Consider the following 18,584-nt stretch of genomic DNA (forward strand, 5'->3'; position numbering starts at 1 on the left):
CATATTTACACTAAATCCTTAACGTGTTTGTTAAAAGTCAACAGTGATTTAGCTTCCCTTATGGGTAAAGGCAGACTATTCCATAATTTAATAGCCTGAACAGTAAAAGACTGACTAAAGTACTTGGACTTATGTACGGGTAGCTCCAGCATAAGTCTTCGAGATGTTCTTAATTCTGAAGCTTCGCGGAGATATATAAATGTTTCTTTTAAATACGAAGGAGAATTTGTATTAAATAGTACACAGTACAACAGATAAAGAATATGTAGGTTCCGGCGAAGGCGTATAGGAAGCCACTTAAGCTTGGAACGAAATTCGGAAACATGGTCAAATTTGCGTAGGCAAAGTTAGCTTATTAGTTGGTCCTCGATCAAATTAGAGTAGCTCGCATCTGCATAATCTTGAATAGATAAGAGAAGAGAGTTTGCCAACATAATTTTAGTAGGGATTGGCAGAACAAAATTTACATACTAGAGATAAAATTTTGACGTAAGTTCCAAGCGAATTGTGTCAAAATATATCGCTAAACGGCCTTAAAAGATAGTAAGTCAAGTAATCGATAGTTACTCTTTGAAAAATTGGTAATGACATTTGTCGTTATTAGATATACCATTATTAAGCAATAGGTATTTTCTGAGATTTGAACTAGATCTCTACTTTAGTATCTAAATAAATAGAGAACAGCCGATTTAGATAAAAAATTCCTGACAATTTACACAGATGGCTGAAATAGCGTCTAGTTCGTATCTCCTACTATTAATTGTGTTGAACAATTAATATTTTGATGGAGACGTTAAAGCATACATATCCCCCCGTTTGGAAACTCTGATCACATTACTCACCACATGAACTGAATACTGCTTGAAAACAGTATTATTAAACTGTGATCTTCTGTAAGATCGGAAGACGTCCCCAGTCGTTCTGCTCCAGATTTTGAGCAGGATATTTCCTTATGTCACCTCAGTTTTGAATTAACAATTAACCTATTTGCTGACTGATTCAACTTCGCCTAGCATAAGCTATTTTTGAATATTATTATTAATTATCTCATCAGACTCAACAGTCATAATAAATAAATTAGATAAAAAGTGTGTGTGTCAACTCCAATACACGACTGGAGTTTACTCCTTCAGATCGATTGTCTAAATAGGCACAAAAAGGCTTACGAATCTAAGAAAAAGGTTAATACCATATCAATTGGTAAATAAACGAATCAACTAACGCCATCTATGGGAACCTTATCGGGTGATAGATGGCGTTACGCGAAACATAACGAAGTCATTCGTTTAGTAGATTTTACTACTTATATTTTTTCCGGGGGCTTTATATGAAAATCGATTCTTAAGAAGTACACACCAACGAAATACTTTTGTGGGGTGACACATATAAGCAAACACAAACGCCCAAACAACATGATACCGTGTGACCCATAAAAATATTAGTCACGAGCCGGGATTGAAGTAATCTGTGAGACAGTTACAGTGAACAAATGAACATCTATCTTAAAATTAGAGACGGTAATAACATCGCATTATGACTCATAAGAATTTTTAAAGAGTAACAGATTTCCTTGCCGATTCTTCTCTGCAGAATCTATATTCCGAATCGGTGGTAGCTTCACATCAATTATAATTAATTTACCTAAAACTAATATAATCTTTATTTGTAAAATGACGATTCAAAAACGCTTTTGAAACTTATTTGAATGAAGTCATTTTAGATTTTGATTACATTATGAATCCATGTTGATTATTATTTTTTTTATTTTGACTAAAAAAGAAATGTTGTATAGTCTAATATATAATACTCACAAATATCTCAGGACAAAATCTAGAAGAACAAAAAAATCAAAATATGTTTTCAAATGTTACACAACGTGCCAACCTACAGTACACTTTATACTCTCATAGTTCGGTCGGCTCTAATCAAATTTATAGTACTTCGGTAACATCGATGTACTTTGAACGGACGGACTGAAATGTTGTTAGTAGATTTAGTGTGTCAATGTTTCTATATTTATTTGATTTTCAGTAGTTAAGATGTTCATAGCTAAATATTGAACTTAAAGATTTGTTTGTTCACTAACGGCCGTTTTCCTGGTTTTGTCTACCAGGGATAAATTTTTGAAGTAATTTTTATACAACTAGGTCGGCAAACAAGCTTACGGTTCACCGGATGGTAAGCGATTACCATAGCCTAACACCAGAAGCATCGCAAGCGTGTTTCCGACCTTATCCCTAATTCCCCCCCCCCCCAGGTGCTGATCACCTTACTCACCAATAGGAACACAACACTTTGTGATGTCAAGGTACCTCAGTCGTACTGCTCCATATTTTGAGCAGGAAATTTCCTGCTGTGCTCTACCTCAGTTAATACTTAAAGTGAAGTAGCACCTCTAGTAAGCAAATTCGGATCTAGATAGGAATTGAAACTGCAGTGAGCCAATTCTTAAGTTTTACTGAAAATTAAGCATTGTATGTTGAAAAAGCTACGTTTAACGTACACATACGATCATCCGTTCCTGAAGTTTAGGTAACATTTTTTTTTTGCAATAAATGTGTACGTACAGACAAATAAAAAATAATTACATATCATCAGAGTGACGAAGCACAGTTGTCTATTTCTGAAGTGAGCAACTTAATGCTTGTATTATTGGTAAATACTACCGGCTAATATAAACACTAATTTTATTCTTATCTAAATATATAAATCTATACAAATAAAAATGAATGTTGCTAAGCGCATAACTCGAGAATGGCTCGACCTATTCGGCTATTTTTTTTTTCATTTTTTTGCTTAAGGCCCACGGAAGGTTTTAATACTAAAAGTAATTTTAAAAAAATAATTTTTAAGATTAACTTTATACAGAAAATAGTCTGTCCGGGCAGCTAGTAAATAACATATTACAATCTCGCAGTAGAAAGAAGGGTCACCGCAAACAATACCAATGGGCTACTCGTTTTATTTTTATTTATTTATTAAAACTGTTACACTACAAAAAATTGTAAGTGTCCTTGTGAGGACCACTTAACGCCAGGTGTCTGGACTACTCATCTGTCTCAACTGAGACCAAAATTAACTGGATTTATTTTTAGTTATACAAATATCGTTGTGTTTCGTGGCTTTACTCTCATCGTTGGATTGAAATAGTCAATATTTTTTATCAGGAATGAATATTAATATTAATTATTTTTAGATTTTGAAGGTATATATATATATATATATATATATATATATATATATATATATATATATATATATATATATATATATATATATTTGTTTTCTTTACGACTAGTTCGGCAAACTAGCTATCACATGATGGTAAGTGGTCACCGTAACCTATAGTCGCCTGCAGCTTGAAGCATTGCAAGCTTGTTGTCTACGCCACCCTTGACCCTCTCCAAGAGCACTTCTCACCATGGGCACACATTACTAATTATATTTAGAGCATTGTTTTTTAGCTGTGACCTTTAATAAAGTTGAAGTAGGTATTTTTCCAGTTAAACTGCTCCAGATTTTGAGCAGGATATATCCACTGTGGCCTGCCTCAAGAAGTTATAAAAACGTTTTCCCCAAGATTATGTGCTTTTGTGCACTATACCCTGCCTTTATCATTATAAAAAGCAAAAAATCTCTCTCTGCCCTGTTAGTACTAGACAAGAAAACATAAATGCCTTTTTTTATCTGTTTTTTTTATTTTGTTACTTGTATCTTGAGTAAATATTTGTAAGGTTTTATATATGGATTAATAAATAAAACCTTCCTTCCAATACATATAATGAAACCACTACCTATGAGAGTTTAGCAGGTCAAAACAAATGAAGTATCCAAATCAATAAGTTTCATTCGCTGTTTCCGGTCTGCTTCTACCCCAGCTTCCGGCGCCGGCCGGTGTCGTCCGGTACCGTCCGGCGCTGTCCGGGGGTCACAAGATTAATTCTTTTGTTTTCTAGACAATGGCTGGACATTCCTTAATGATTGTACTCTGAGCAATAAATCTCACTTGATAGATTCTTACCGAGATGCATGGATTTTGTTACAATTTTTTGTGTTGTTATTTTTTTATTTTGTTTTAATTTAAATTATTTATTGTACTTTTATAGATTTTTTTAAATAAATGGCTTTCTTAATGCTTTTGCCATTTGTATCATATAGAATATAGTATCATATAGAATATAGTATCATATAGAATATAAGAGAATACTTTAAATAATAATTGATTAATGAAATAAATTGAACAATGCGATAAAAAGTAATTAGTGTTTCTCGTAGTTAACAAATTGTATTTATGTTATCTTTAACGTTGTGTCTTGATAAAAAAAAAACTGTATAAAAATATCATTAATTTCCTTTTTTTTACAAATATAGATTGAAAAGTACAGATTAAAGACCATTTCAGATAAATATTTCACTCTATCCAGCTTAAAATGCTTCGTTGCATTAAAAAAATTATACTGTAGTGTAATTATGACTCATATATATCTAATATTAGAATAGATATACAAACCTGAGTATATTCAATATTATTGAGCCATCGACTATTTTTTCTCTATTCTTAAATAAACTTTCAACAGAGATATACAAGATGGGGTACCTATTTTCATGTGTTTTTAGCAAAAAAAAAACACTGTTAAGGTAATATTTTTTTCGCATTTCGCTTTTTCTAAACTTAAGTAACCTACCAAATGTCCTATCAGCTACATTCCGACATGTGCGATCTTTTTAAGAGCCCTTACAACTTCCTTCCTAATTAATTTGATACGATTTTAACACTTATCTGATCAACATAAGAACTATTTTCAAATAAACCCCTTTGTTAATCTACATCTGCTAAGATAAGTTTATTATCTGTGTCCTATTTTATCTGTCTAATGACGTGGCGGGAATGTTTGGCGCCGATTTTTTTACTTTTTTTTTTGCAAACCTCACACATAGTTGACAATGTGATTAGACGTGAAATTAATGACGCATTAAAAAGGGTCTCATTAAAAAGTTTATATATGTGTCTATTAGGCAACTGTCAGACAATTGCACAATAAATAAATCCAAGGAGAGAAGGTAAAGTCAATATAATGATTATTATAAATTCATTATAATTAGTTTGACCAATATGAAGTTAACTGGTAACAGTTGTTGATGACAGCGATAGTCACATTTAAACCGACTTCAAAAAAAGAGAAAGCTGTTCGATTTGACTGTATTTTATTAGTTGTCATACCAAAATAAAGTGTGTGTGCAATTCACACACGGCAAAAGTGAAACTTCTGAAAAGTCGCAGGATGATAGGCCGTTGCGACTTCTTTCATCAACAATAATCGCGGTCTCGCGAAATAGGTCGTAAGCGCCATGCAAAATGCGGTGTTCGCGTTTTAGCAGTAATCTATAATCTATAATATATATAAAAGCGAAAGGTCACTCATCACGAAATCTCCGAAACTATAACATCTATAAACTTGAAATATGGCAGGTAGGTTCCTTATAAGACGTAGGCATCCGCTAAGAACGGATTTTACGAAATTCGACCCCTAAGGGGGTAAAACGGGGGTTAGAAGTTTGTATGAAAGTCCTATGTTTTTGAAGTAAGAGACTTGAAATTTAAAATGTATGCTTTATAGATAGTCAGAAGGTGTCCAAATAATGTATCTTTAGAAATCAACTCCCTTTTGGGATTAAAACGGGGGATGGTAGGTTGACTCACTCATCACGAAATCTCCGAAACTATAACACCTACATACTTGAAATTTGGCAAGTAGGTTTTGTACAGGACGTAAAAGATAAAACGGGGGTCGGAAGTTTGTATGAAAGGCCTATGTTTTTAAAGTAAGAGACGAAATTTAAAATGTATGCTCTATAGATGGTGAAAAGGAGTCCAAATAATGCATCGTAATCTCTATATATATAAAAGCGAAAGGTCACTCACTCATCATGAAATCTCCGAAACTATAACACCTACAAACTTGAAATTTGGCAGGTAGGTTCTTTATAAGACGTAGGCATCCGCTAAGAACGGATTTTACGATACTCGACCCCTAAGGGGGTAAAACGGGGGTTGGAAGTTTGTATGAAAGTCCTATGTTTTTGAAGTAAGAGACTTGAAATTTAAAATGTAAGCTCTATAGATGGTGAAAAGGTGTCCAAATAATGTATCTTAAGAAATTAACTCCCTTTTGGGGTTAAAACGGGGGATGGTAGGCTGACTCACTCATCGCGAAATCTCCGAAACTATAATAGCTACAAACTTGAAATTTGGTAGGTAGGTTCCTTATAAAACGTAGACATTTGCTAAAAACGGATTTCACGAAACTCGACCCCTAAGGGGGTAAAACGGGGGTTGGAAGTTTGTACGAAAGTCCTATGTTTTTGAAGTAAGAGACTTGAAATTTAAAATGTATACTCTATAGATGGTGAGAAGGTGTCCAAATAGTGTATCTTTAGAAATCCATTTCTTTTTGGGGTTAAAACGGGGGATGGTAGCTTGACTCACTCATCACGAAATCTCCAAAACTATAACACCTACAAACTTGAAATTTGGTAGGTAGGCTCCTTATAAGACGTAGGCATTCGCTAAGAACAGATTTTACGAAATTCGACCCCTAAGGGGATAAAATGGGGGTTGGAAGTTTGTATGAAAGTCCTATGTTTTTGAAGTAAGAGACTTTAAATTTAAAATGTATGCTCTTTCGATGGTGAGTAGGTGTCCAAATAATGTATCTTTAGAAATCCATTTCTTTTTGGGGTTAAAACGGGGGATGGTAGGTTGACTTACTCATCACGAAATCTCGGAAATTATAACAGTTGCAAACTTAAAATTAGGCAAGTAGGTTTCTTATAGGGCGTAGACATCCGCTAAGAACGAATTTTATGAAACTCGACTCCTAAGGGGATGAAACGGGGGTTGGAAGTTTTTACGACAGTCCTATGTTTTTGAAGTAAGATACTTGAAATTTAAAATGTATGCTCTATAGATGATGAGAAGGTGTCCAAATAAAGTATCTTTAGAAATCCATTTCTTTTTGGGGTTAAAACGGGGGATGGTAGGTTGACTTACTCATCACGAAATCTCCGAAATTATAACAGTTACAAACTTAAAATTAGGCAAGTAGGTTCCTTATAGGACGTAGACATTCGCTAAGAATGAATTTTATGAAACTCGACCTCTAAGGGGATGAAACGGGGGTTGGAAGTTTCTATGAAAGTCCTATGTTTTTGAAGTAAGAAACTTGAAATTTAAAATGTGTGCTCTATAGATGGTGAGGAGGTGTCCAAATAATGCATCGTAATCTATATATATAAAAGAGAAAGATCACTGACTCACTCATCGCGAGAACTCAAAAACAGCTAGATGGTCCATTCATCCAGGATGGACAAAGATGAAATTTGACAATTTGACTAATTATAATCTACCTCAGATTATAATTAGTAGACGTCCGCTAAAAACGGATTTTGCGATATTCCACCGCTAAGGGGTTTAATTGGGGTTGATAGTTTGTATGAAACATATACAGCAGGGTCGGTTTAAAGCAAAATAACCGCGTTGTAACCCTATGTGTTCATGAAAAATTTATATTGATCACTTATAACTTTTAACTGAGGTAGGGCACAGCAGGAATTTCCTGCTCAAAATATGGAGCAGCCCAACTGGGGTAGTACCTCGACCTTACAGAAGATCACAGCAAAATAATACTGTTTTCAAGCAGTATTGTGTTCCTGTTGGTGAGTAAGGTGACCAAAGTTCCTGGGGGGATTGGGGATTGGGTCGGCAACGCGCTTGCGATGCTTCTGGTGTTGCAGGCGTCTATAAACTACGGTAATCGCTTACCATCAGGTGAGCCGTACGCTTGTTTGCCGACCTACTGACATAAAAAAAATCATTTTATTTATAAAGTGTACCACTAAGTATCTACAATTTACCAAAACCGCTACACGCAACGAGTTACATTAACAGTAGTCAAGGCCGTTGATGAAATTGATACTAACGTATTCAGCCTGTAACACCCCAATGCTGGGCACAGGCCTCTTTCGCCATGTAGGGGAAGAATTGAAGCTTAATCCAACCACGCCGATCCTGCGGGGTGGCGGATACGTTCCCTACTATCAGTAACGATCGCTATCAGGTATTTATGATAACAACTAGGATCGACGGAGGTAAGGAGACCCACAAGGATAGACATCCAACTGGTAAGAAATATTTAATACAAATATCCATCATGAGCGGGAATCGAACCCGCAAAGTATCGGTGGTTTAGGCGATTACTCGCATCACCACATCAGAGCGGCTGTTACTATAATGATACAAAGTACTAGAAGTACTAGAAGATATAAATGTAAGTCCTAGTTGTTGCCAATAAATAAATAAAAATTTAAACAGATTTTTTTTAATGATAACGTTTCTATTTTTATCTAGGTATAAGATGTAATAACATTATATTAATGAGTTTCTACACAATTAACAATTCACAACTTAAGAACTATATATTTACAAACAGTTACGGTACAAATCATGTCCGCGTGAAATAGTGCCGAGAATTATTTTTTTTTAATTAAAATAATTAATTAAGTGCTTTTTTTTAAATAGGAAGTTCAAAACATTTATTGCCATGTTACGAAATATTAATTACAATGGTTGGACAGGAAAATAAGCTCGATAAAAAATTCTTCAAAAAGCTCAACTTTTATAAAAGTCAATTTAAGTTCAGAATAATTAACAAAAAATAGGGAACGTTGTACCTACCTACCCATTGTCAGTTATTACTTACCTAAAAATTGATATGGAGCCAATTAAGCCCTTAACCCTCTAATGCCGCGTCGAAATTTGATTACTAAATAAAAACTAAAAATTTATAAAATTGTTCATTTCGCTTCTACTTACATATTTTATTTACACTCGGTAGCATTAATTTTAATTGATTATTTGTACACAAAAACAAAATTCGATTGCAGAGAAAAAATATTTGGCATTATTAAAAATATATTGCAGTATTTTCAAATTTATTTTACAATAAAGACACGCTATGATAAGGAAAATTACAAACAAGTAAGAAACAATGAAAAAAAAAAACGCAAAATTTAAAAAATACGATCACATTTAATGCACGTTTTAGATAAACAAACAAATGTACAATTACAAAACATTCATCCACTGGACACGGGCAGAAACAAGCTTAAAAAAACACTAAAGATTAACACGACTAGATTAACATGGTAAGAAAAAAGAGACCGCGGATCAAAACCATAAATCATGCTCATTATATTCGAACAGGATTATTTTTTACTAAAGAAAATGTTCAAAAAAGCATCAAAAGGCTATAAGGGGGCGCCATTTTGTGAGGGCTCAGTCGATTAGGGCGGGAAAATGGGAAGCTATCGACGTATCGCGAGACGCCTTTTCAAAAGGCGTTCTAAACTCCGACCAATGGGAACGAAGGCCACTCTGCTCATGCGCTTTGGCGTCGATCCATAGAATTATAGATATAATACGGCAGTGTGGGCTTGGCCTCTGCCGTGACGAGATGTGTGTGTATCAACACAGACAGTTTTTTCTGTAAAAAAAAAAATATGTCGAAGTGCCTAATGGTCGAGTGTTTTTCGTTTAACATAATTTAGTGTCATTTTTATTTTTGTGATAGAACATATGTGTTAAGTTTTGACTTTTAGGTGACTATCATATATTTAATAAAATTTGAAAAACAAAAAATAATAGTCGAGTAGTAAACGAAAGTCGGTTAACCCTAAAACACGCAAGGCTCCATTCGTACCTTGATTGATCCTTCGTTCGCGGAGCGTGGTACCCCGGGGATAGTGACCACCGTCAGTGATGGTGATGGCCAGCGGCGGTGGCGGGCTGGTGCAGTCCCCGCCCGACATGTTGCACCATCACACCATCATGGATACCTCGTCGCACGTAGAAATGATGCCCAGTAAGTCAATATGAGTATAAAAATATATTTTATCGTTCTCTTGTGGTGATTGTATTGGACAGTGTAATTAAATAAAATGTAATACATGCCTACTTGATGGGTTTTATGATTCAAACATTTTCAACTATATATGTATACATGTATATATGTGGATATATGTGGAGTTACATACTGTATGTAACATACACCTACATATTTTGACATACTACCTTAATCTAGTGATATCAATTGATAACATATTTTCACATTCATATATCCTAGGTATATCAATCCTTAAATTTCAAATGACCTGGTCCTAAGAAAAATATTACTAAAACTAAGTACTACTAACTAACCCTAAAAAAGAAATTAATTTAAAAAATCTACAATCATTTAAAATAATACACCCAAACATCAGAGTTGTATAAATAAATTTGTAAAAAAAATATCATTTGTATAAATTCATTTTTTGTACCTTTTCTTATTTCTTCTTAATTGTCTAATTAGTTAATGACTGCTGTTAATTTTTTAAGTTGAGTTACTTAATAAATTGAAAAAAAAAATTCTAAAAATAATTTAATTTAGTCTACACAGTTAACTTTTTATTTTATTTATTATATATAAAAATCTAATTTTAATTATTTTATAATAATTTGATTATCGATAACAAATTAACTTTTTCACAAAATAAATCATTAATTTCCACCCGCCTACAATAAAGCTAAAAGGATGGTTATTATTTTAGCAGTCTATGTATGTATGTATGTATGTATGTCCATCTGTTCCCTTATATCTCCCAAACTACTTATCATATTTAGAAAAATAGGTATCTTTGTAGTGTCTTAATAATTTACTGGTTATGGGCTATATGGTGTCACAATATATTAAATGTTGCGCCCTCTAAAGGACATAAAGTCACGTACAATTTTTTTTTGTCGTAGTCGGGTTTGAGTTTTTAACTTTCTTTATCTTGTTAGTTGTTCTTTACCTTTTCAGTTATTTTTAATCCTAAATAAAACCAATAATCAAATAATATCAACCAAAATTTAACCAATAAATGTAAAAGGGGAGGTCTTGATTGATTTATAAACCGCAGGGTGGAATCGACCCCGGCGTTATTTTTGCTAATGCAAGCGAGACGGCCATTAGAGGGTTGAGAGATTTATTATAGCGACTTTGATGTCGGGTTAAAATCTGACGTAACGTTCTAGGATCACTTTAGTTTTAGATTTTGAACCTTAAGGTCAGCTTTTATTTAAATAGGTGTTACTATTATACACATAAATAATAATATTAGTATAATTATGTGATATCGTAAACGGCTTCGACGTTTTAGGGTTTCTTTAGTTTTAGAATTTGATTCTCTAATTATCCTTATAAGGTTATCTTAATAAGCACACACTCTTAATCAGTCTGCAATGTTTGTGTGTATAATAAAATCATTTTTTTTTTGTAATTTTATTTTATTATATGAAAAAAATAGAGCTTTTTAATGGTTACAAAAAAAATTTTTATTTTGTTTCACGATGTTTTAATTAGTTGTAAATGGTCCAAATTCACAATTATGTTTATATCCTTTATTAATAAATAATTTACATTAATACAAAGTATTGAATTTTTAATGTTAGGTACATATACCAATACCTTGACCGAAAATTTTAAAAACCTTTGTATTTTTTATATCATTTATTATAATTATTAGATGGTGCCCGTGCCTATGTCTTATGAGTTAAATATTTATTATAAGATCAATAATAATATATATAATAATAACAATCAGAAATAAATAAATTATGAATTTTATTACAGTACCTATTGCATGTTTTATATAAGTACGTGTAGCTAAGAAAGAATATTCTAATTTACTTACCAAAAATTGTAGTAAAATCATATTAATAATAATAATAATAATAATAATAATGAACACATAATTTTAACACACCTCAACACATTATTTAACACACCACACGCTGCATTTACTTGGTTTTGACCCGCAAATGCAGACAAACCAGCCAAAGGCTGAGAAAAAATACCGAAAATAATAATTATAATAATAATAATGTTAATAGTAATAATCTTTATTGCGCACCATTAAAAGATACAAACAAAAGTAGCAATTAGAGGAAGATGTACAAAGGCGCTATCTTATCGCTAAAAGAGTGATTTCTTCCAGACAACCTTTGGGTATAGGACAGCGCATAGAAAAGCGGTTAGGAAGTGTACAAATAACTGTTATAGAAATTAGTAAACTGTAAACGTTAGGGTCTTGTGTCTGTCTGTTACTATTGTTAATAAATGTGTTATAGTTAGGAGCACACACAAATTCTGTAAAATCTTTTATTGTATGTTTTTGAATGAATCATCGAATAACAAGTTGCCAAGTCGAGTCGAGTTTAATGGGTTAAAATTTTAGTAAAAATGTAAGTGTTAGATCTCAAATAAAATAAAATAAATAAAGGATAAAGATTTTCCTTTTAGTAACTATAGTTCTGTTTACAGTTTTCATCAAAATCGTGTCAGTATATAAAAATATGAAATATTTCGAAAACAAAGAATTAAAATAATATTCGTAGTTTTATTTCCTATTTGCTGTTCAGGATTGTTTTTTGATATACAAAGGGCTTTCATATTTTTACTCGCATTTCGTTTTCAAACTTAAATGATTAATGGTAATAAACATGTTTTGGAAGGCAAACGGACAGACAAATTCATATGGCCAACCCGCAGTGGAGTAGCGTGGTGGATTAAACTCTGATTCTTCAACTAGGTACCTAGAGAAAGAGGCCTATACTCAGCTGTGAGATGCTAAAGGCTGAATCGTTATACTTAATATAAATAATTATGTATTTGTATCTAAATATAAGACAATGCTAAGACTGATGTATTAAGTCTAAACTACTGATGATAGAAGTTTTAATAGAATTTATGCTGCGTCATTTAATAATCTCTGATCTTTCAAAATTTATCCCCTGGGGTAAATGAAGTATCGTATCGGATTTTTTTTAATATAACTAAGTCGATAAATAAGCGTACGGCTTACCTGCGATTACTGTAGCTTTATTGACGTCTGCAATACCAGAGGCATCGCAAGCACGTTGCCGACCCTACTCCCAAACTAGTCCAAGAGCTCTGGTCACCTCACTCACCACAGGAACACAACACTGCTTGAAAATAACTTATTTAGCTGTGATCTTCTGTAAGGTCGAGGTACTTCCCCAGTCGGGCTGCTCCATTTTTGTGCAGGAATTTTCCTGCTGTGCCCTACCTCAGTTCAATCGTGTTATTTAATATCTTTAAATAACTATTATATTTATTACACTAATTATTAGTTAAATTGTAATAATTACAATTATATCTCAATTGTTAATTCTTATCATATTATTATTATTTAACGATACAAATGTATAATTATGTTGTGAGAAAAAAATTAGACTTCACAAGACATTGTATTTAAATTTTTATTGTTTGTTAATATAATTTATAATAAATTGCAGAAGTATTTGTATTAGAAATCGTAATCAAAATCTTGCAATAATGACAATAATTTAAAATTTATGTAAAAATTATGTAAAAATAATTATATTTTGTAAAATTGTCTCTATCAAATTCAATTTATATATTCAATAAACAAAATTAAGTTAAAAATATAAAGTTATCAAGATAGAGATAGAGCTACATTTATAATTTATACAATGACGATTCCATAGTTGTTTTGGAGTCATCTTATTTAAAGAAATTTTTGATCTTTATACAGCCGGATCGGTAAACAAGCATGCGGCTCTGGTAAGCGATTATTGTAGCTATAGACGTCTGCAACGCTAGAAGCATCGCAAGTGCGTTGCCGACAGGAGCTCTGGTCACCTTACTCACACCAGGAACACAACACTGCTTGAAAGCAGCATTATTTAGCTGTGCTCTTCTGTAAGGTCGAGATATTTTCCCAGTCGGACTGCTTCAGATTTGAGCAGGATATTTCAGTTACATTTTAAATAAGTAAGTACAAAAATAAATTACGAGTACTCCTCATTATAATTATATTACATTCTTAAGTTTGATAGTTTGTATAGATGGACTAGCATATGTTTTTTTGTTACGAAATACACAGATAAAATCGTGTCTAAAAGCTAGTTTTACAAGCAAATTCATTTCAAATATAATTCAAAATACATTCACGAAACTCGCAAGCAATATAGTTACAACAGAAATGCACAAAGTCAAACACACGCTTCCCTTTAGCGAGGAATATTGTACGCACTAAGTAGCAACACAAACATTCAGCTTAACGGCTATTTATAGATTTAACCCGTTTCCAACTTGCATACGATTGACTATTGACTCGTGCTCATTCAAATATCGACTATTATAAACTTTTTAATTACTATTTTAATGAATTTCTTTCTTTGCCGTGTGGTGTCGGCCGAGTAGAACAGCACCACTCCCTTTCTTCCCGTGGGGGTCGTAAACGGCGACCGAAGTTTCAACCTGCCTCAAAATCATCAGGGTCCTGAAAAAGGAAAACTTCATTTGAAATTTGGAATGGAGTCTCCGTCAAGTATTCGTGGCATAACTCTAAAATGCGAAAGACTCCTGCAGCCGAACTGGCTCCACACGTATCAAATCGTGGTTGCTGTGGGCATAGCCAGTGAAGTCGAGAGGGTGGCGCAGAGCTTAGGCAACTCTGCGTTTTGCTGAAGAGTGTCCTAGGCGAGACAGTGTCTGGCTGACACTATCTAAATCGTCTGCAATAGACGGACTAAGACCAATAATGATGATGATGATGATGATGAATGATTTTCTTATATATGTCTTATACAACTAGGTCAGTAAATAAGCGGCTTATCTGATGGTAAGCGATTACCGTAGCTTACAGACGCCTGCAACACCAGAAGCATCGCAAGCGCGTTGCCGACCCTACCATAATGTTTAATCATCAAAATAATGTTGATGTGTTGTATTGTTATCTTAAAGTCATAGAATTTTCTCATAAATATCTGAAAGCATTAAAAGACATTTAAGAAAAATATATTATGATATATTTTGTATTTGCATTGTCATTTTTAACGATGTTATATAAAATTAAGATAAATATGCAATATTAACGATTACTTTCTAATATCAAAGTTATTGGGTTGTTGATCTAAGATGTGATTGATTTAAACGCTGGCTTTATGCGAGACATATGACTATCCGCCAACCCGCATTGAAGCAGCGTGGTGGATTAAGCTCTGACTCTTCTCCTACATGGGGAAAGAGGCCTATGCCCAGTAGTGGGATATTACAGGCTGAAGCGTTATGACTAAATTGATAATTATCGAATAAAGTAGTAGTGTACGAGTATGTTAGTCAAGTTTAATGTAGTTATCACCTATAATTAAAGTTACACTCAGACTCTACTGTTGTTGTATATGTACTTGAAACATGGTGTATACTTTGTTTTTTTTTTTATGTCACTAGGTCGGCAAACAAGCGTACGGCTCACCTGATGGTAAGCGATTACCGTAGCTTATAGACGCCTGCAACACCAGAAGCATCGCAAGCGCGTTGCCGACCCAATCCCCAATCCCCCCAGGAGCTCTGGTCACCTTACTCACCAACAGGAACACAATATTGCTTGAAAACAGTATTATTTTACTGTGATCTTCTGTAAGGTCGAGGTACTACCCCAGTCGGGCTGCTCCATATTTTGAGCAGGAAATTCCTGCTGTGCCCTACCTCAGTTAAAAAAATTGTTGGTGTTCTATAAACAAAAAAATAAATGAATAAATAAGTATTTCTTTCCGGTTCTTATTAACACCATCTAACATTAACATAAAATGAGGATTTAATACATATTTGAAACCTATTAGAACAACGTGGTATTCTTGTGTCACAAAAAATATCCGTGCATTTATCCATCCTAAGCTATACCTGGACTTTACGAAGTCAGACCACCGGGGCTAGTTTTATTGGTGCGAAGTCGGTAGCGTTCGCACCTACCTCCTAAACATTTGCCACTGACGCCGACACGAGGAAAAAATATGTGAAAAAGCGAGTGCTGTATTTGTGGTTCATGTTGTTCTTTCTTATTTGAAAAGTTTGAGGACTATTTTAGATTTTTAAAATGTTCAAATAACATTATTAATTAGGACTCAATAATAAATAGTTTTTATAATAATAATAATAATACCTATATTCTTTATTGCACACCAAAATATGAAAAGTTTGAGGACTATTTTAGACTTTTAAAATGTTCAAATAACATTATTAATTAGGACTCGATAATAACTAGTTTTTATAATAATAATAATAATAATATATTCTTTATTGCACACCAAAATATGAACAAACAGAATTGCAAATATGCGCATTATATTAATAAATAGTTTGACGTATATTGTTTTGATTGGTTTAGCCTGTATCTTACAGGTATGCATAGGCCATTTTCTCCATTTAAGAGAAACGTAGATATATCAGATACATTTAATATGATTTGTAGATTTGTTTAAATTTAATTTACAAGTAGCTTTGATATGTGATAGTGTGTTCCTACAAGTAGAGGAAAGAGATTATGTTAAACTCATTCATATTATCACCCAAGGTAACGTAGTTATATAGAAAAAAAGGTCAACGAGAGGTCACATGTTCAAATTTGGTCCGCATCGCCTTTTTAAGTGCTTACCAAACTTATTAAGAAATGAAACTGTCGTTAGACGTTAAAAAATTTATTTGCATGTATCGAGTAAAGACTTCTGAAATATATTTAGGTACATATAGCTATCTGCCCATCCACAGACAAAAAATGTGGTAGTTTAAGCTCCAGACCTTTTTACAAACCTGTTTAATATTGTATTACACTATCAAAACAGAGAGATGGTCTTTCTAGATCAGTCTGAATTTATTAAATATATCTAGATGAGGTAACAAATAAAATAAAAAGTTCAAAACTGTAAATTATTATTTATTTCTTTAAATGCAAAGCTGGACCAATTTAAATATATTTTATGTTGAATGTAAATATAGTAATTCATGTTATGTTATCCTTTTAAAGTTATCATTGTTGCAACATTCCGATATAATGAATATATAATGAAATTAACATTATCAATACTTGCAGGACCTCCTTTTTCTATTATTTGTAAAATTAATAAAGTTTTTTTTATTTTGATATTTAGATCTACCTTTTAAAATACAGCCAAGTCGTCTCAGCCTTTCTCAAATAGTGAACATGCAGACAAAATAAACATAATTTTTATGTATACAATTAGGCAAGGTAGATAGGTCCTAGTCATAATATTTATATTGTGTCGACGCCTGTGGTCAGCCGCGTGTCGGCAGCTATGATCACCGCATCACAAATTTACGCCTTTATAACCGGAAATAACCGGTCTCTCCTACCAATAATACGCTTAGTAGACATACCTATGGATTTTTTTTATGAATGGAAAACGGTAAAACGTTGAACAGGCTTAGCTTATAAGCTGTCGTTTATTATAGAGAATTTTTGATGTGGCTTGATAATTCAAAAAAAAAAACATCAAAAAAAATTAATGTAAAAATTAAATTTATAAATATACGGGTAAATTTTCCTAAAATAGACAACTTAATAACGAGCGATGCGATGTAATGAAATCAAAATCGAAAATAAGTTTATTGAAATAAATTTAAAAATAACCTCGAATCGTCATATATAATAACAAATAAAAATTTTAATTATTCTTAAAAGCGACGCTACAGCTGATTTATGATAATTGTTATGAACGTGTGACGCTATGTTTTTTTTTTATTTCTATCTTACAAAGTTATGCATATACACAACCACAAATATCTATAAGTAATTATTTCTTAAATTTTTAACTTATACATAATATTGTTATGAATTAATACTTCGTAAATTCAATTAAATTAATTTATTTATTTATGAATTTTAATTTAGTTCTTAAGTTTTTTTAAAATTATTTTCCCATAATTGTACGTTCTCTTCAATAACTATATTTTGTACAAACCATATTTATTAGTTGTTATGAATTAACATTTAATTATGCAAAATGTAGTTTTAAATACTCAAAACTACAAAAAATTATAAGGAAGTCGAAATATAACATTTAATATTATATTTTATATCTAAACAATCTTTAAAATATATAAGTATATTTATATAACTTAATTAAAAAAAAGTGATTAGCAATTCAAAACATAACTTTAATAATAAAAGTTTATACATTTTTTCTCTTAATTTACTTTTTATTATCAAATAATTACTAAAAAAAAGACAATGTTTTGAATTTTTATATAACATAATTCATGTAGGAATCAAAGGTGCTTTCGAAGCCTTGAATCAAGTAAATTTTGATGTGACAGATTATATTATTATACTATAGTTAGGTATATACAATATAACTTATTTTTTATTACAAAACATTCAAATGAGTTGAAGTACTAATTTGCGCAATTGCCTCACAAATGAGATTCAACGTCAAGCGATTTAGTTTTATCTAGCTATAACCGGTTTTAACAGGTTAGCCTTTAAAGTTAGGTCTAGAATATATTTTATTGACGTACTAGCTGTGCCCGCGACGTCGTCCGCGTGGAATTAAAAAACATGTTCTAGTTACAAAAAAAAAAATCTAAAATAAAAATAGCCTAAGTTACTCCTTATTACATCAGCTATCTGACAGTAAAAGTTCCGTCAAAATCGGGCCATCCGTT

General features: G+C 32.4%; 1 protein-coding gene across 1 annotated transcript in view; it reads left to right on the top strand.

The window, feature by feature from the left end:
- Window positions 1-9,769: 9,769 nt before the first annotated feature.
- The window catches only part of LOC123664753 (insulin gene enhancer protein ISL-1), a 70,417-nt gene continuing 61,602 nt past the window's right edge, over window positions 9,770-18,584 (top strand). The window contains exon 1 of the mRNA XM_045599241.1: window positions 9,770-9,920. Within this exon, the coding sequence (XP_045455197.1) occupies window positions 9,818-9,920 (103 nt within the window). The 5' untranslated portion in view covers window positions 9,770-9,817. The remainder of the gene's footprint in view (window positions 9,921-18,584) is intronic.

This window comes from Melitaea cinxia, chromosome 22 (genome assembly GCF_905220565.1).
Source record: "Melitaea cinxia chromosome 22, ilMelCinx1.1, whole genome shotgun sequence".
NCBI lineage: Eukaryota > Metazoa > Arthropoda > Insecta > Lepidoptera > Nymphalidae > Melitaea > Melitaea cinxia.